Source organism: Neopsephotus bourkii, unplaced genomic scaffold (assembly GCF_033783945.1).
Source record: "Neopsephotus bourkii isolate Nb327-2 ecotype Australia unplaced genomic scaffold, CSIRO-AGI_Nbou_v1 NB_923, whole genome shotgun sequence".
Lineage (NCBI taxonomy): Eukaryota > Metazoa > Chordata > Aves > Psittaciformes > Psittacidae > Neopsephotus > Neopsephotus bourkii.
The window spans coordinates 1,845,303-1,865,407 of NW_026901417.1; the positions used below are offsets into that span (position 1 = coordinate 1,845,303).

General features: G+C 44.9%; 2 protein-coding genes across 9 annotated transcripts in view; one reads left to right on the forward strand and one right to left on the reverse strand.

Moving 5' to 3' along the window:
- HDAC11 (histone deacetylase 11) overlaps window positions 1-20,105 on the reverse strand; it is a 656,323-nt gene that overhangs the window by 351,584 nt on the left and 284,634 nt on the right. The window lies entirely within an intron of this gene.
- Window positions 1-20,105, forward strand: part of IQSEC1 (IQ motif and Sec7 domain ArfGEF 1) — a 335,931-nt gene that overhangs the window by 162,787 nt on the left and 153,039 nt on the right. Inside the window, exon 1 of one of the 8 annotated variants that reach the window (XM_061357818.1) lies at window positions 17,983-18,514. The exons of the other annotated variants lie outside the window; for them this stretch is intronic. Coding sequence (XP_061213802.1) covers window positions 18,438-18,514 — 77 coding nt within the window. The 5' untranslated portion in view covers window positions 17,983-18,437. Of the gene's footprint in view, window positions 1-17,982; window positions 18,515-20,105 lie in introns of those variants that run through there. 8 annotated transcript variants of the gene reach the window in all.

A 20,105-nucleotide genomic window follows, 5' to 3' on the forward strand; every position in this document is an offset into this window, starting at 1 on the left:
ACAAGGAGAAACAACAACTTATGAGTTCAGCAAGAGCTTGTCCTGGCTATGTCCAGATTGAGCTCAGCCTCCTGCTCTCTGGTGCTAGTTGACCTTTTATGTCTCAGTCCGGCTGCCGTTCATTCTCTACCCTGGAACACAGAGATGTTCCTTTACTGACCCTTAAAACTGGAGACACATTGGGGATGGGAGGGTCTCGCTTAGAGTTACTTCTGCTTTTCATACCAAAACGCTGCAGGGTCAAAAGGAAAGAGTAGCTATACTGCTAGTGTGGTTTGGTTTGCATGGTAAGTGTATAGTAAACATTTGGGCACTTGTGAAGGACAGCTTCTATTAAATCAGGGTGCTAACAAGGGTTGGAGCTTGCAAAGATCCTGATCAGTATGGCTTCCTTCTTGTGCTCAGATAGCATCTTTAACTGCAATGTATGCTTTAACTTGGTTATTGTATGACCAGTCACTTAGCCACAACTAAAAACATCAGTGTTATCAGCACTGTTCCCAGGCTGTGTCAAAAACACAGCACTGCACTAGCTACTAAGAAGGAGAAAAATGACTGCTACTGCTGAACCCAGGACAGTGCTGCTGCTTTCTCTCTAGAGCTGGGATGAGATTTTAAAGAGTTTGGAAGCAATTATCAGTATTTACTCAACAGGCTGGGAAGCTCGAAGTGCAAATAACCGAGAACAGTTTCTTCCTACAGTTCCATTTGCTTTCCATATTCAGGTGAAAATTTGTACATTATATTTTTCATGAAAAATATCCCCATTTCTACAATTCTGAGTGTTTCAAGCAAGCGCTTTTGTTTCCATGCCCATTACAGTTACTTGGTTTTCTTATTTTGATGTTATTTGCAATGCTTTCTGGCTTTTAGTGATTTTTGGCTGACGCATTCACAGAACAAACACGTAAAATCAACCCAGTTTATGACCCGTTAATGTAAGCAGTTATTCCTGAAGAAATGATGTCACATTTCATTAACCTCTGAATTCTTTTCTAGCCAATCACTGGAGCACTGCACACCTGAGCATGAGCTGGTATTGACACCTATCTTGCTCTCTTCCTCAATTAAATCCATCTTTACAGAGAATTCAATTAGTTGTAATTGATATTTTATGACAAGGTTTTTCCAGAGGCCGGTGTTGTGCAGATAATGGGTCTCGATCAGGACATGTTACTGAACTAATCCTGTTTCACAATGCTACAAGCAGTGCTGTTACTCAGGTGCCGCGCTTCGGCACTGGCAGGGATGGCAGCGCTCACCCGCTGCTTGATCTCCTGCATGTGGCAGATGCTTCTGACAAACAAGTTTGTTTGCTCCTTGGTCACGAGGTGCCTGATGAAAGCAATTCCACTCAGCTTTGTCCTTTGTTAGCGGGTGAGCTCTCAGCTGCGCCGCTGCCATCAGCTGCCCCTGGCAGCAATGGGATCGCTTCTTGGGGCCTCCAGGGTTCAGCCTGAGATCAAGGTGCTCTCCCCATGCATTCAGCTCTTCAGAAGCCCACAAAGATGTGTCTTCTGCTTTAAAATCAGACTTTGTTATTGGGGGCTCTTTTTAAAATGTTCCGTTTTGATTTTGGGGAGTTCAATGAAAATCTGTGAATTTAGTGCTGCTGATACAAACTGGATTCCAAGTCAGATATGACCAGTAGCAGCACTTCCTGCAGACTGCTAGGTTAGATTACTTTGGTGCCTGTAGGCAAGAAAATAGCGTTCAGCAAAATAAAACTGAAACCAACTGAGTAATAGGCATTGTCAGCTCCTTTACCGTTTCTCATCAAAGACTTAAGGATGATCAAAGAGCCAGCAAGTGAGGCCAGGGTTTAGGTGTGTAAGTGGAGCAGTAGGAAGCCTGTCACTTGATTACAGATGAGGCTAAATGAATCCTGAGCTTTGCTTTCATGTTTCATTAGGCACTTCTCAGCCACAAAACTTAGTCCAGCTTGAGAAAGTCCGCAGTTAGCCATGGACAGTAAAATCTGGGAGATGATTTTTATTAGTCTCCATGGAAGATGCTTTATCTGTCAGTACTTGGAGTGGTAAAATATGTAGCTGTGGAGGCTAGAGACGAAGATGAAGTGGTGCCTGGTGTGCAAGGTGAGCCAGTGTCTGCCAGGTGCTTGTTTCATCTTGTTCTCTGGTACTGAAAAGTTAAATGGTGTAATAGTCTTTCGCTATTAAGTATGAAATTGAAGACTGGGGAAGATCCATTTAAAGCTTACTCTCTTCAGGGACTTTGACATTTTCCTTCCATATTCTTTGTGCTTCAAGGGCTTTTCCAGAACAATTTCTCAGTATTGTATGTCTGTGTATGTATATATATATATATATACATACACACATATGTAGCAGTTTCCCAAGTAGGATTGGTCTCCAGCTATGTACAACTGCATGCACAGGGCAGTCAGGACCTTTGGCCCTCTCAGACACACCTGGAACTGCAAAGTCTGATTATTGGTTTACATTGAAGCTGTGCTAGTTTCTGTAGGTACAAAGTCACCCTGAGCTGATCGACTCTAAATGCTGTTTGGAACTTAGAATAAATATGGCAATCCCTAATCCAGAGTTACGTAAAGCATGTAGTCATCTTACTGTGGTTTCAACTGGCTCCTCTTATGAAAATCAGGGTAGTGAAAGTAGTAAGTTGGTAAATTCAGGTTTTTTATATACTATATAAATGCATGTGTATATATATCATCATCATCATCATCATGGCTTGACTTCACAAACAAAGATTTGGTCATTCAGGATGTTGCCGAACAAGACTGTCATCTCCTGGGTCAGTCTCGAGAAACCAAAGTCCTGAACCGCCTGCATGCAGGGCTGGGTCTGCTGCTTCCAGTGCACCTTATCCCCTGCTGTTTCATCCCTCGCCTGTTGCTACAGGGCTTTGCAAGTGTGGGCAAACCCTTCGGGCCTGCGCAGTGGGTTTTTTAGGTGAGGCACAGCATGCGCAGAACTGGCCTCACCCTTTACACCTGAGGTTTATCTGAGCGAGCTTGGACGGTGACAGCAAAGTCCTCAGGCCGTAGGTTTAATTAGAGTATCCTTCTCTCAGATGGATGGCCTTACAGAGCTAAACGAGCTCCATCTGCCCGGGTTTGAAGTTAGAGTTGTCCTTCTCCTAGGATGGCTGCCCGAAGGCTAGTGAGCCCATCCTGCCCGTGGGCACACTTTGTCTGACCCTGCGGTTGAGACCTGTCTGGCATGGGAGACCCTACTGGAGGCATGTGCCACCACCAGCATAGTTCCCAACCTCACAAGGGCACGCAAGCTCTTTCTCCAGGCCGAGGGGGTGTCCATGAAAGAGGTACATATACATACACACACAAACATGTAAATACATATGCTAGTTGGATGTGTTCCTTACACACACTGGCGCTGGCATCACTTCCTACAGCTGGGGTTTCTGAGTGTGGGACAAGCACTGGACAGCAGGCTTGTGCAGAACCCCAGGCTTGTGCTCCCACTACCGCCCTGCGCCTGTAGCCCACGTGATCCATGCGGTACTGCCAGGAGGTGCCTGTCCCAACCTCTGGGTGTGTTTGGCAGCCAGTGTGCCTCTGTGAATTCATACACCTGCCAGCTAGCTGAACAGTCCTGCTTCCTTCCTACTGCCTGGGCTGCTCTGTGTCTTGCCTGTCCTGCCTCCGGCATGCATGCTGCTGACCCCACTTGTTCTGCCATAGAGATGCTGACAGAGCTCCAGCCATGCTTGTTTTCAGCTCCTGTGGATGTTTTCTGGTTGTATGTTATTTAACTTAGGTTTATAAGCCTTTCCTAGCAGAAAACAATGATGCTTTGAAAAAAAAGTCTTAACCCCAGTTTTAGTTCAGTAGGTTTGCTGTCTACTGAACGAGTAGAATTACTAAAGCTTTTACTATGCACATGTAGTGATAAAAAGGTTGGGTTTTGTATTCAAAAGAAGCATCGTAACCTCTGGCAGACTGATGCAGTGCACTACAGTTTCAGTCACTGGATCTACTTCTATCTCTGTCAATTTTCATTTACAGAAATGATGAAATTAATGTAATAGGTGCAGGTTTGCTGAGTAACAGGGAAACAGCCCATGGGTTGTAGGTCTTTGAATCCCCTAACCAAGCTTGCGTGATTCTGTTATGTTTCCTGGAAAACAAAAGGGTCATACAGATTGATCCATAGTATCTTGTAATCTGCTGCTGCTTGTTAAATGCTAGTCGATTGAAGAAAAATCTCTCTGACGTGCACAGAAATAATCATTGATTGCAAGTGAATGTGCTGGAATAGGCTGAAAGTCCTGTAAATTCTGAATTGCCATACCAATGTTTCTGGAGAGCACAAGGAATGAGGAGCTTTGTCATGGTAGGTGATAAATTGGCTCCTGGCAGCAGAGGCTGTGCTCGTGCTGCCTGCAGATCTGTGCAAGGAATAAGGCTCCTCTTCCAGCCTTTACTTTTCTGTATGTGCATCTAAGCATTTGCAGCATGTAACTCCAGGGAGGTGCCTGCAGCATATGGTGATACATGGGAAGCCCTTACGCTGCAGGCTTCTCTCAGAGCACTCATTCTGAACTGGGGATTTAAAATCTGCTGATGGGAAGAGGAGAAACCAACTGTTAGTCTGTAAACCGATATGAAAAGTGGAGTAAAGTCTGCCACTGATCCACTCCTGTGGTGCAGCCATGTACGGCTCCCTGCCAGCAGACCCGGTCGGCTTTGAACTGTCTGCAGTCATCATGTTCTTACATGAAGGAGATGAACCCAACAGAACTGTCTCCATCGTAAGGGATGTGGGTGCTTTGGGAACTTGGTCACTAAGCAGCTAAGTTCCTGTGTGATGTACTCTAGGTTACCCTGTTCTTGCAGGGGGGTTTGGACTAGATGATCTTTTGAGGTCTCTTCCAACCCTTGCGATTCTGTGGTTCTGTGATTGAAGCTGACACAGCTTTCTGTGTGTTGTTGGCTTGCAGCATCATGAAGAAGGCATGATACTGTGTAATACTTTCTACTTTGGTGGCTATGGGTTTTACCTGTATCTAAGCATGTTGGGTGTCAGGCTCGAGGCCCTGGAATCCTACCAGCGTGCATGGAAGTGACTTACAGCAAGTTCACACAGCATAGGAAGGGATTACTTTGATGACCAGTGTAAAGGCTGGAATATCATTTCTAGTTTTGTTTCTGTGGGGCAGTGCTGTTCTGGCTCAGAATGATCCTCCTGTTACCTTCTTTCTGCCTGTTATGATTAGATGCTTTGGGCTTGCCTCCCAGATGGAGTGCTAAGACTGGGATCCAAAGCATTCTTCAGTGCCAGATTTCAGACTGTCTTCAAGCAAGGCTAAGTATTTCTATTTAATGAAGCTGTGCTTTGAAAGATAAAGAAATTGTTTGGTCCTCCTTTGTAACTAAACGTGCAGAGCATCACAGCATCAGCCCGCAGTGAACAGCATTCCCTTTCTTCTGTGTGCTGCCAGTTCACACAAAGCAGCTGTGGCAAGCAGCAATTATTCACAGAGCAGTATCTCGCAGTGTCTTAAATATTTAATGTATTATTCTGCATTCCCTTCCTCAGTAAGAAAAACATGCATTACTGTGCTGCTTCTAGCAGCAAAGGTTTGATAGAGCTCAGAATTACCTTTTCCCCTCACACACGCACACACTCTGACCTGTCATCTGCAGGCAGCGTGGCTTTGTACTGCGATGCTCCAAATGAATTTCACTTCCTAGCCAAAAGATAATATATTTCAATAGTCTTTATTTAGGATCAAGCTGTGGGTTTGATTCAACTACAGTTATTTAATCTGCCACCATTGTGCATTTTCATGCCAGAAGAATATTTTGGCTTTTCTCAAACTGGAAATCTTCCTTGCTGCTTGCACAATGGCTGCTTGCGAGATGTAGTTATGTGTAGCCTCTGTCAGCAATAAGACTAGTAGTGCTGTGGTCTAATTTATCCTCTGGTTAACAGATAATGAAGCAGTTGCAGCCATCTGCACTGATGGAAATGGACTGTTCCTATCCCAACTTAGCATTATCTAGCAGAATTGAGCCTGTAGGGCTGGAAATTGTTCGTGGGACCCTGAGAAGGGGAGGCAGCATCCTGAGCTGTCTGTGTGGGGACTTGCAGGAGATTACCTGCTCAGCCTGGTAAGAGCATCCATATAACTTCACAGTCCATCAGGAGAGTTAACAAATCCTCTGTAAAAGGCTCATAGTGCAGACAGTGCTGGACCACTGGAATTACTATATTCTGTTTATCCAGTCTTGGCAAGAGCATAGTTCCTCTGTGGTTCTGTTACTGGTACTCACTGCAGTCACAGACATCTTAGAAATGTCTTAATGCTTTACACTGTCACTGTTCCATACTGAGAGATGACATTGTTTAAACTGAGCTCTGTGTTGGTAATGCTGTCTCCCAGATTCGTAACACTCCTTGTCTATTGTCACAGCTGAGGAAAGCAAGATTTAAGATTGCCAGTTCCTCACCGTATTCCTTCTCCACCTTCTCTGTGTCATATGGTGTCAGGACCTCCCCCTTGGGCAGCTTCAGAAGTAATCTTCAGTAAGACTTATTTCTGCATTTATGAAAAACAGTTCCTTGCATCACAAAAAAGCAGAACTTGTATCATTGCTCCAGGTACCAGGAAGTCAAGCACATCTTTTGCTAAAACATTTTTTGGAATATGGTCTTCTAAATGTCCAGTTTCTAGGAGCCCTGTGCCCTCAGGTTTGCTCACTACACAGTGCAAGGTATAGCCCGTGGCCTTGGGTTTTGCTTCAGGACAGAACTCTCAACCAGAATTGTATTTACCCCTGTCCGTGGATACCTAAACCCTACTGAATAAGACAGTAGCTGTCTGAATTTGAGACCAACAGTTTCTTGGTGATAGTTTGATTTTTCTCCTGTGTCTTACACTGCAGAAATGGGCTATTCATGATTTCTGCGCTAGCTGATGGAAATCAATGCAAGCTCTAAGCAAGTTTGTGATGCAGAAGCTGTGTGTATCCATATTTTGTATAAATCTTTTGGCCTTGAAAGTGGTTGCTATTATGAAGAATGACTGTAATTGCAGTCATTCTTTAAGTTTCATGCTGACCGTGTTAGTGCCAAATAACCCAGCTGGGTATGGCTTTGCATGCCAAGTTCAGTTACAGTTCATGCAATGATTACTTGGCCTTTCTCTAACATACCAACAATTTGCATGAGGAAGAGCAGTCACACACTGATTCACCAGTGAAACTGGGGGAGATTCTCTCAACTCCATACCTACAAGTTCCTTGCAAACTCTGTGGAAACAAACTCGAGGTACAAACCAGGCTGCAGGGCTGTCCCAAGCCTTCCCCTGAAGTTGCAGGGTAGTTCTGCAGTTTCTCCTCTTTAGTAGTGGTATAACGCTTAGCTCAGTTTTCAGCCAATCCCTTGGGTGTAGTTCTACAGTTAATAGGAGTTCAGGAGGTTTTATATGTACAAAGTGGTAATTGTACATATATAGGCAAGTTATTATTTTTCAATAACCTTATCATTAGACGGTGTATGGATTTCTTTATGGACTACAAGCACCCTGAGTTCATGCCCATTAGGCATGAACAAATTGGGCTGTTATCCCTTCCTGCTTGCTTGCTTTAGAGCAGTGCAGTATTTCTTTTCCTGTCCAGTTAATTTGCTCTAAAACCCAAAAGAAACAAACCTTGTTTTGAAGTAACCTAAAATAGGCATATTTTTGTTCTTCCTGAAGCAGGCATTCCTGAAATTACTTTGTGTAGAATGAGACATTTTGTTTGCTGCAGCTTAATGAGACTGTGTTCAGGATTTGGGTTATTTCTATATTTTAAATTAACATAATGTCTTTGAGCAGGGTTTGAAAAGAGCCCAAAAGATTTAAATTGGATTTTAGATGTAAGTAAAAAGAAGTGGAGTGATTGTGTGATTATACTAAAATAATTCTGTAAACAGAATAAGAATTAACTAACTTTCTGCACCCCAAATCCAAACCTTTCAGTAGATTTCTGAAGTTGATTTCTCCTGTCTCTTCTGTCTTTTTCTTGGCCACTACACTTTGTTTCTCATGTTGTCAGTCGGCTCCGGAGGTTTTCCACAACAGCAAGTTGAATCTGTGGGGGGTGACCAGGTTAAAAGGCTGGGCCATAGCTTTTCCTGGGCCTGCAACCCTCTTGGTATATGTCTTGGTTTCCATCTTGCTCCCCAGCAGTGATATGTGAGTGGCTCTCATCCAAGGGCGTTTCTTCAGTTCAGTTTATGTAGCTTTCCCTATGTTTGACACCAGTTTCATATCTGATCTTCACATAAGCAAACGAGGAATAAGCCTTTCTCCACAGGGCTGCTTTGATTCTGTGTTTGATTGAACAAGTAATTATACAAGAGTGAGAAGGTTGTTCAAGGCCAGGTTGGACACAGGGGCTTGGAGCAAGCTGCTCTAGCGGAAGGGGTCCCTGCCCATGGCAGGGGGTTGGAACTGTATGAGCTTTAAGGGCCCTTCCAGTCCAAACTGGTCTGTGACCCTATGACTCTATGAAGGATCTAATAGACAGACTTTACTGTAGGAGCCTCTGCAGAAGGGCTGCCCAGGAACCCAGAGCTGCAGTGGGCTCTCCCACGACAGAGCCAACCCAACCTCTTCAAAGAGCCGAACCTGTGAAGCCATTCCACCACCACTGTGCTGGTGGGACTTGCTGAGGGTGCTGACAGCTACCAAATGGATCCGATCGGTGGCTTTTTGTGCGCTGGGCTATTTTAACTGTGGTTACTGAGCAGATGAACAGTTCCTAATAGGAGACCGGACTGCTGCCCGCAGAGGTGATGGGGTTGGAAGGAACCTATTAGCAGCAGCAGGGAAATGTCTAGAAATCAATCTCAGTAAAACAGACCCTTTCAGCCATGTTTTAGGACAGCCCCAAGATGGGTGGTTTGCTGTGGGCCATGCTTTTTTCTACGCACTTATAAGTACATGCATCTCCCGGCTGGTGCGTTTGGTGGCTGGGGAGCCAGCCGCCTTAGGTGTCTGCTGCAGGAAGCAAAATGAGGTGCTTTTAATGAAGCTGTAATCCTGCTGCTTGGGATTGCATAAGGAATCCCTGAGGTCACCGCGCGCTCAGTGTCATTCAGCACCACAATCAAGGTTGTGCCGGGGTGGAGGCTAATCAGAGCCGCTGTGTGTCTCATTACCATCTCCTCTTCATGCACAGCATATTGTCACTGCACAAAGACAGGGTCTGTTCAATATTTATTTATAGTCAAAAAGGCCCAAACTGTTCAGAGAAGATTCTTCTAAATCCGTGTTAAAACCAAGGCAAAAAGTCGGGCGCAGTGAGCAGGCTGGCGCTTCTGTAACACGCTATGTTAAGCAATAAACTTAATTAGAAGGAAATTAAGTTCACCCTTCTCAATTGTTAAAGTAACAAAGAGCCACAAAGCCAACATATGTAAGCCACCCCCTCAAAATCCAGCACTATTCACAGATCTTGAACTCTGGAAGCAAACAAATTACAGGGTGGAATAAGCTCCTAAAAGCTATTTCGAAGCTTTAGTGCTTTAGTTAAAAGCTGTTTGGACAATATGGTTTGTTTCCATTCCCGTAGAGCTAATTCTTGCATATGCTGCATTTGTGGCCTCCTCCCCTCACACAACACTGCTTATTTTTGTAAACATACCAGTAATCTTGGGATTAGAAGTGAAGATTTGTCACTAATTCACCAATACCTACTGTAAATATAATTAAGGCATTTCTAATGCTGATTTTATGAACCTACATAGACCACACACGTTTGTGGCTCTCTGAGCAAAGGTTGATCTGTGGTAGTTTGTGTATGGGATATAAAAGAATGCATGCAAATAAGCACTTTAAAATTACTCCTAACATGATGTTCATTATGAGGCTTTGGCTAATGTGTTATTACAGCCTGTGGGGAAAAACTGGTTTCACCCTAAAAATGTAACTTTATATCATATGTATGTTTAGAAGTCATGCTTGATGAGAGCAAGCCTCATGTATGATATCCTATTACAGGTTAAAATATTGCTGCTTAAACATAAGTGTAGTTGCAATCACCTCGGTATTTGTTGTATCTTAACTAAACCTGCTGCTGCAGTAATTCTTAAGGATGATGCTGAAGTTGCCTTTTGGGTAGAGAACATAAAGCCGCAGAAGGGAAGGCTGACTGTTCTGTTAGTGGTTTCATTAAGTAATGTGATGCCCAGTGTGAGAAAAGCCAGTAAGAGGGTAGAATGGACCTTCACTAGGTCCTCACAGGAGAATTATCCTGTTCCAAGCAGCTGTGCTGGTTTTGCCTAGTGGATACACAAAGGATGAAAGCAGTGTGCTAGTGCAGAGGTGTCTGCTGTGGTCCAGCACCTCCAGGAAGGATGTTCTGCAGTGATATTGTGAATTGAGCTGAGATGTTCCTACTAAGGGCAGAGAGCATGAGACTGAAAGTAGAAAACAGGTTCTGGGAACATTTAATATAGTGGTGCGTACAGTAGAACTTGTCAGTCATTCACAGAACAAAGTGGTGTCTCTCACATATAGCATACAGAAGGGAAGAGTGCTTTTAGAATACTGAAAGTTGATCATGTTTTGACTAGTTGAGAACAACGTTTCTGCAATTCCCCTCTCTCTAGTGTATAGGAAATGGCTGTTGGGTTTTCTGTTTGGGTTTTTTTAATATCATGTTTAATGGCATGCTAAGTAGTATGAAATGTCAATAAAAAGGAAGACAATGTAAAGCCACTGAGCTTTTAATGTTTAAAACCACAGTATTTCTGAATAGTGGTAATACTTTATAATTTTATTCTTTTGCTGTCATCTCAGGACTTCACTGGAAACACAAAGCAGCATCTCAACTGATCAACTCAGGTACTGTATTAACACAGATGTTGATTTTCAGTTTGAAATAATACAAATTACCACTGTTGTGCATCAGCTGTACATCATATAGCCTCATCTTACCACGCATAGCCGGTGAAGGCATTGGCCAAAGGGCTGGATTTTTCTGTTTGAGAGGAGACACTTTGCTCTTTTCCAGGATCTCCAACTTGAAATTCAGTTCTAGCTTCAAACACTGTATTTGTTCTCAGACGGGATGGAGGGAAGGTGTGTTTGTGCACCCACAGGGGCAAACCTTCGCTCTCTCAGCTTTTTATAACCTTAAATTGTGCTGAAAACGTTTGACCCTGCCTGGCAGTCTTACACCACTTTGAGTGAGCGGTACTGATTGTGTTGAAATGTCATTCATGGTTTCCATTGCTCGGTGTTTTGATAAAAGCACATGTATAAACTTCAGAGAGTTCTGTCATATGAGTCACTGCAGGAACCGAGAGTTTACTTTGATCACTCAATTTAGAAAAACTGCTTAGTACTGTTAACACTACATATCAAATGGTACCTTGCATCTCATATTCTCATAGTTACACATTAAAGAGTGCATCAAAGTTGCAGACTTCCTTTGATGAAGCTGGGGCAGACTGACAGTTGTTTTGGTGCAAGTCTTCCTTTGGAGATGTTATGGATTCAGGATGTGGCTTTTTCCCACACTGCAGTTTTAACCTTGCTTGAACAAAACGTTAGTGGGAACTCTTCTGTTTAACCTTATTCAAATTGAAGGCCCTCTCTGCTATTAATCTTCTATTATTTCCCTGTGTATGGTCTTCTGAAAGTAAAGCATGTGCCTCATTGTCATTCCCTAAAACCCCTGCCCCCCGACATTGTAATATTATCTTTGTCTTCAGCCCAGCACCGCAGCACTGCCCAGTGCTCAGGCCTGACTGCAGCTTTGTTCCCATTGCCCAGGCTGACGGGAACACTGTTTCTTTGTGTGGGGGAACAATGCAGGACCCAGTGTCAACTTCCCCCCACCCTGCTTGTCTGCAAACCTAAGCTTTGGGTAGCTGGTGTGTGATTTACCGGAGCCAGGTACTGCTGCCATCTTCACCCCAGCCTAGAGAAACCTTTGTGAAAAGAGAAGGTTTTGTTTACAATGAGTTTCCTTCCAGTGGAATTTATCCATGGGAGGATATCAGTGAGAAAGATGGGGAAGAATTAGGCACATGTACAAGTGTCTGAATTCAGACATTTGGTGGGAAATTAAAATGAGTAGCGCTAGTTGCACTGAGCAGACAGGTCTTGTAGAAACTGCAGTGGCTGAGTCATTTTAAGTTGCTATGGGATCATAAAAACATGTGAATCTTTCCTTGTTTTAAACAGTTTTCAGCGCAATGAGACCATGTGGGTTAATATCCCCCAGCACGCGCACTGCCATTTCTGCATGGCATCAGGAGCCATGGGGCTGAACACATGCAGTGTGTGTGTGTGTGTGTGTGTGTGTGTGAAGTCCCCTGGCCTTGGCTCTCATTAGTATGCATTCAGTGAGCAGCGCTTTCTTAAGCCTGCAACAGAGATGCAGGCTGGTAGGGAATCCTTGAGTGCCCTCCTTTATATTTCAAACAATAGCTTTATAATAGCTTATACTCTACCTTCTACCAAAAAAAAAAGCTTTAAGCTGGAAGTTATTGGAGATTTTGAGACTTGCCTCTTTATCCCACTCCCTTTGAGAAAATGCTCAGACATTTCCTAAGCTAATTCACACAGATGAGAGCACTTGTGAATGTTCTTACAGAACTAGGAAGTAAATGCATTTGCGTGTGGTAAATCCTTTTAAATGTTGAGAATTGGGGTGAAATAATAGCTGGGAGTTGCCAGATGACGATGTAAAAATGCTACACTTGAACTGTAACTGCAGTAATTTGATGAAGTTTAAAAACTCTAGAGTAAATTCAGAGGAAGCATGAAGGAAATGTCTGCATTACACCAGATACACCAGTGAGTTTTTCCTAGGGTTAAGCAATAGTTGAAGCAACAGCATGTAAAATGTACTTGACCTCAGTAGGTCAAAGACTGCTGCATTTAAGCAAAATGATAGTGGAAAGCTTCTTGTTATTGAATGTGTTCTCATGAACCTGTTGAGCAAATCTGCCTTTGAATGACTGGTGACATGAAACATCAATTCATATCACAGTATCACAGTATGTTAGAGATTGGAAGGGACCTCAAAAGATCATCTAGTCCAATCCCCCTGCTGGAGCAGGAACACCTAGATAAGGTTACACAGGAACGTGTCCAGGCGGGTTTTGAATGTCTCCAGAGAAGGAGACTCCACAACCTCCCTGGGCAGCCTGTTCCAGTGTTCTGTCACCCTCACTGAGAAGTTTCTTCTCAAGTTTAAGTGGAACCTCTTGTGTTCCAGTTTGCACCCATTGCCCCTTGTCCTATCATTGTTTGACACTGAGAAGAGACATCCAGTTCCCTGTCAAGCAATTTGCATGTTCTAGTCAGGCTGCTTTTATTGCATTCTGCTCCCTAAGTTCCTGTCCCCATCAGCAAGGTCAGTTCCTGCTCTGGGACAATGCAGTCTAAACTCCTGCTTTGGTTAGGTTTCAGTTGTGTGTAGGTTCCATTTGAAAGTTACACAGTGGTGAGATCAGAGAGAAGCCCAGTGCTGGAAAGAGTAATGTGAAAAGCATGCTCATGTCCGTTATACAAACCTGCACACATTGGCATGCTACATACATGTCTGTATATTTTGGCTCGCACAGATTCCTCCATAGTCTGCTCAGTATTGTTCTGGATATTGGAGTTGGACTCTGTCAGCTTTCAGCTGGTAGCTGAAAATATTTTGTTTCCTAAGATCTAAATTGTGATGTGAGCCTTCTGGAGTGTTGCATTGCAGACCTGCTTCCTCTGGTCCAGAAATAGAAGCAGTCAAGCTTTGCAGATATTTGTGGCATATTGTGACAAACTGATCAACTAGTGTTTGTATGAGTGTAGAGAACAGACGTGCAGGAAAGATACTTGCTGTTCTATTCATGCTGACTTTCTTACTATTTTATTTCATGATATTTTGGCAAAAAAAGATATTTAATAACCAATAATGAAGGTTAGTATCAAGGAAAATAACTTTGGCTTGAGTTACTGGAGTATTTCTGGGCACCAGAACTTCCCTTTGTGTAAAAGGGGGGCTTGATTTTTATGTCCCTGATGCTCTGGATGTCTCTGCAGAGCATGTTGTGCCCCATCCCTGGCAGTGTTCAAGGCCAGGTTGGACACAGGGGCTTGGAGCAAGCTGCTCCAGTGGAAGGTGTCCCTGCCCATGGCAGGGGGTCAGAACTGGATGAGTTTTAAGGTTCTTTCTAAACCATTCCATGATTGGTATCTAAACCATTCCAAGCCTGGGTATAACAATGGTGCAGCAGAGCCCAAGGGCTCAGCATGACCACAGCTCATCCGTTTACCCTAGCTGCGAAGGGAAGCTTGCTGAAGCGGTACCCAGAAATGTGTAAGAGGGCAGAAAGAGAGATCTGGTTTGCCAGAACCTTTAACATGAAAGTTTTGCTTATTCTTTATATGAGCAGCCCAGGAAGATTTCCCACCAGTATGCAGGTGGAGATTATTTGATTTCCAGTATCGAGAAAGAGACCTAATGTCACAACGATATTCTCGAGCCCCACAGTGTATGAGTCACTAACATGAAGGTTTTGTGTGTGGCTACTGAAGCATTTCACCCTGAAGTTGTGAAAGAGTCATGGAAAACAATTTTCTTACTGCAAGCTTCCAATTCTGTACTCCATGTAAGTAGGAGGATAGGCTGGTTTTCTGAGCAAGTGAAATAGTTTTCAATCACTGTAAGGATATAAATATCGGTTGTTCATGTTACGTATTTTATGAAGGATTAAAGACTATGGAGCTAGACAAGTCAACTGTGCTGATTTCCCAACACTTGCAATCAGTGTAATTCTAGCAGGCACTGACTTCATGCTGGGGTTCTTTTATACGAGGCTCTCCCTCGGTGGATTGTTCTCCTTCAGCCTCAGAGCGTTGTGGCTTGACAAGAAACCACCCTGCGAGAGGAGGTGGTGTCCTCTGTGGTTTTCCTTTTGCCCTTTTATCTTGATGTGTTTGAAAGACCTGACAGAGGCTTTGGTACACTGCTGCCAAAGGCTTTGGTTCCTCGCTGCCATAGGCTTTGGTACACTGCTGCCAAAGGCTTTGGTACACTGCTGCCAGAGGCTTTGGTACACCCCTGCCAGAGGCTTTGGTACACTGCTGCCAGAGGCTTTGGTACCTCACTGCCAGAGCTGCCTCTGTGTGGCACAGCTCTAAATGACCAGAGACGTTCAGTGAGCTGGTCACTGACAGTGCCAGTGCTGGGGCTGCAGCACATCTGACAATTCCTCCTCTTATTAGGCCTGAGAATTCCAAGTCAAAGGTTTTGGTAAATGCCTTTCTGAAAGAACTCGGTTTATATCCAGGGTGAGCGTGAGATGAAGCTTAATTGTCTTTGTTGTTTTCCTCTGGAAGACAAGTAAAAATGAAGACCATGTTGAGAGCGGGCTGCTTTGCATTTGCAAATCCTGATTAGCATTTTCTCTGCATGGGGTGTGGGATAATCAGCCTTGGTTAGTGTCAGAAATCCATGGGTACGTGCCCCTTCTCTCTGCCCATCTCGTATACAGGAATAAGGCATTAAGTGACAAAGAGTTGGGTTTTTTTTCTGGAAAGGGTATGATGGAGAGAAGGAAATTGCTTTGCAAGGTGGGCAGTGAAAGGCAAAGCTTTCAGGAAAGTCTCATTTCAGCATCCAGCCTCTGAATGGTGCCTTTTGAGCTTACCTGTCCCAGTATGGCTTTCCCCTTCTTCCCGGATTCTTTGGAGCGAGGCACTCCTTGCTGCCACTTCCTTTTTTCTTTCTTTTTCCATCCTTTTGTTTTTACAGAGGAATCCCAAGGGGTTCAGACAGAATGCTCCAGTAGGGAAAGCTCTAACATAAATAATCCTTTTTGCTATTGGATTGTTCTTGGGAGTAAAGGGGGAAAGGTTTGCATGTCACCCTCCTGGCAGTACACTGTAGTCTTGTAAAGGGCCTGGCCCAGCCCCAGCCAGGAGCAGCTCCAGGGAGGGCTGGAGATCCCTGGGAGGCCCCTCATCTCCAGGGCCTGTCATTCAGTTCCTCTTTAGACAGAACTATCCCTGGAAAACAGGGGCTGGTACTAGGGATGAAAAGCTGGGATGGAGGATTTCAGTATGAAAATCTAAATACCCTTAGCATCGCTGTCTTGAAAATTGCCAAGCTAATGAAGCCCAAGGGAATGTGAGCTCGAGAGGAAAAATAGGCTTGAGCTTTTCCATTGTTTAATGCTGTTAGGGACTTGCTTCTCAAAAGTAAGCAGCAGTGTTTTCTGAGGAATCGCTGTGACAGTGATACCAGCTCTGATGCTGGTCTGAGAGAGCTCGCAGTGAGGCCATGCAGGAGTCACAGACACTGCTATTGTGAAGAGAATCTTGAAATCAGCTTGGTAAAAGCCCAAATGAAATATCCATCAAGTTTGTGCTGCTCCATGCAAGCTGCTTTTCTCCTGTTGGTATCCACCGCTCACCCTGTACTGTACAGCGTGGCTGTAGGTAAGAACCAAAGGTGGCTTTGAGTGCTGCTTAGGCGGAACCTGCCCGTTTCTGTGCTCAAACACACTTACAATTTGATTTCAAGCCAACCTGCACAAACCACTTTTCTAAGAAGTGTCAAGCACTGATGTAAAGGAGCGGTGACAGTGAGTAAAGCCAGAAGCCAGAAGGGTCCCTAAATATAGCCGGTTATCCCAGCGCTGGGGGAGTGGGGTACGGCTACGCAGGGAGGAGCTTCACGTTAAGCATTAGGGTTCGGTTTTAACTTAACATAAGTGAAGTAACTCTAAATAATTAATTATAATTAATAATGAATAATTAACATCATTAACACTTTAAATGGGGTGTGTGTGTTTGTGTAATTTTATATTTTTTACACCTTTCCATGTGCCAGAACCTTTGAAGTATTTCTCCAGCTTCTGATTTTGGTTTTGTTGGTGTATCCATTGAACTCCTACGCTCCTATACCTTGTTGATAGTATTGCAACCTATATGCTCAGTGTTTACTATTAGTGATTTTGTCATTCAACAGAATAAGAAACACCCCGGGTTCGGGGGGGGGGGAAGAGGGTGGGTGTCTGGAAAAGTACACTGGGCACACAGAATCGGCCAGGTTGCAGAAGACCCTTATCATCAAGTTTTACCTTTACCCTGCGCTGCCAAGGCCACCACTAACCAATGGCACTGAGGCCTCGTCTACATGCTCTGTGAACACTTGGGGGACGGTGCCTGCAGCCCTGCCCTGGGCAGCGTGTTCCAATGCCTGAGCACCCTCTGGGGCAGGAATTGTTCCTCAGCTCCATCTAAACCTCCCCTGGTGCAGCTTGAGGCCGGTTCCTTTTGTCCTAACGCAGCTGGGTCGGTCTCCTCTCGGACACTCTCTGGGCCTTAACAACTGCACCATAAAGGCTCAGGTGCTGCTGAGGTTCACCCTTCTGCCATACCGTTCCCCGCACTTTGCGCTGTTGGGGAGCTCCTGCAGCGGGGCCGTGCGTGTCGGTACCGGGAGGGGCGGGTGAGAGGGGGTTAAGGAAGGTGTTAAACCGGCCCTGTGCGGCTCCGGGCCCGCCGCGCTCCGCTCCCGGCGCTGTCCCCAGCCGGTGCCGCTGATGCCGGTGCCGCTGATGCCGGCTCCGCTCCGCCCCGCCCGCCGCCGGCCCCTCCGTCTCCGCCGGCCAATGGCGGTGGCCGCGGGCGCCCCGGCGTGGCCCCGCTGCCGGGCAACCGGTGCTGAGCCTCGGTGCCGGCGGGGTCCGTGCGCTCGGGGCGGGGGGGGGGCGCGCATCCCGCAGCCTTGATTTGGGTTTTCCTCCTTTTTCCTGCCCTCCCCCGTCCTAAGGAGCCCGCAGCTTCTCCCCTGGGTGCGGGCAGACAATGGAGCGGTGCCTGACACAGGAGGAGCTCCGGAACGGAGCTGCGTGTTGCTCCATTTAAAACAACAAAAAAAGGGGGAAAAAAACCGTCGGCTCCCATGTGATGGGCTCGCTGCGCCGCTGTGGTTACAGCGCGGGTGATGTCAGAGCTGATTGGGATAATTGCTTACATTTTCCGAAGTTCTGTCAGCTTTAAGGATGCTTTCCAAAGGTCCTTCAAAACCCTTGACTGGAATATATACACGTTGTTTGACCAGAGGGCTTTTAGAATGGCCTAAAATAGCCAAAAGGAGAAGTGGGATTTCTGTGTAATATCAGTTATCCCGGTAGTACTGGGGACTTTGGGAGAGCTGAACCGCCACCGGGATCAAAGAGCGCACATGAATTTGTGTCCTTTGTGCGAGTGCTCTTTGTATGGAAGTGGGGTGCTGTGAGGGTGCAGGTGCTGTGCCATGTGCAGGACGAGCTGCGGGCGCTGGCAGCAATTAGCGCGACTTACGCTGCAGCAGTAAGGAGAGGAGCGTGCTGGACTGGCTTCGAGTCATTCGAACCCTAACAACAAAGTCTGGTGGTGTGAAACCTAGCTGCACGCTACGCTTGCTGCAGCAGAAGGGTCTGAAAATGCTGAAGTTAAAGGCCTTCTGCTTGGATTACTGGCAGTTTTTATGTCTCCAGCCTCTTCACGGTTTCTATAAAAGGTAAGAAAACATTAACTCTGAAATGCTTTTCAGAACGCGGTGCCTGCACATGGTGCCACTGGTGCTTTTACTTGCTCTACTGCTGAAAGGCAAATATGCAGGAGAAAGGGAGTGGTGGAGAATTAATGAGAACTTGTGACAAAGATGGTAAAGCAGCTTTTTTATTGCGTTAATGGTCAGGCACTTTTGTCTCTGTGCATGCAGATGTGAGGGGTGGCGATGCTGTGTGGCTTTAACATTTACTTTCAGCCACATCACCTCAGCTAAAGACTCAGGACTTCTCTGATATTTTATCTTGAGCACAGTAGCCTGTGCTGTGCAGTGCACAGACTGTAAATAGCACTAGGAGATTAATTGGAATGTCATGGAAATTTATGTAATGCAGAGAAGATCCTTTTTTCCCAGAGATATTTACTAATATAATAGTTCATTTTTCACCTCCTTCCCAGCACAAAGTGCACATCACAGTCACTCAGGGAAATGGGTACTTCACTTGGGCAGGTCTGACATACAGCTTAAATGATTGATGGTGAATAGTGATCATGAAGAACAGGGCTGGGTGTCAGAGGCATTGAGCTTGCCTATTTAATGGAACAGCAAAATAAGCAATTCCATTTAACATGTCCCTGAACTTCCCCTGGTGCTTTTTAATCTAGAGTTCTGTTTTCTTGCTCTTGATTTACGCTTCTAAGCAGAGTGAATCACATATATTTCTGGGGGAAAAAAAGTGGGGATTACTTCATTATTAATGAAATCCATGCAATGCCTTAAAATAGGATTCTGTTCATGTTACATACACTTTCTGGTGGGACTACCTATTGTCAGCCTACAGAAAGTGCTTTGTGCTAAATGCTAATTGCGGCTGGATTTTCCATGCAGTGACTGAAGGCTGGAAAAGGGAACTGTTCCAAGCGTTTTCAAGGTTTTAGGGGTGCCCCGCACTCACTGGCATTGAGTAATATAGGGCCCTCATCTGTGACCATGGGCTTGGGAAGTTTCAAAAGATAGCTTTATTCTCCTCCTCTTGCAGCTTTTCACTGGTTCCATTTCTAAGCCAAAAATTTCCCAGCCTATTCCCAGCCCATTGCAATGCCTTCCTTGCTGAGAAACCATATAAAATAATAGAAATGTGGCCAGACTGTTTTGACACACACACACAACTAAACTAGAGCTCTGTCTCTTGGGTTCCTGGCAAAACCCCAGCTTTGTCACAAATGAATTACAGTAGAGTTATTCTACATCTCCTAATGGAAACCTCCCCAACAGCCAGGGACTGTCCGCTTATTTCCTTCCACATTGTTAATTTATTTGTCATCAAAACCTACTTGAGCCTTCCTGGAGGGTGTTTGCATGAACAGAAGTAAAAAGAGGCCTTGAGCGCTTAAATATCAGATAGAAGCACTTTGCATTTGTCATTTGGAAAGGAAGAAAATTGACGGGAAGTAGCAATTTTCTCACGTTTTAAACAAAGTAAGTTCTCAATTGAGGCACGGTGACAAACAAGTGCGAAAGCGAGCGGTCCAGCACAACAAACCTAAATGTGAGGAAGCTCAGCATGAAAAGGGAAAAAACAGCTTTCAGGAGACTTATT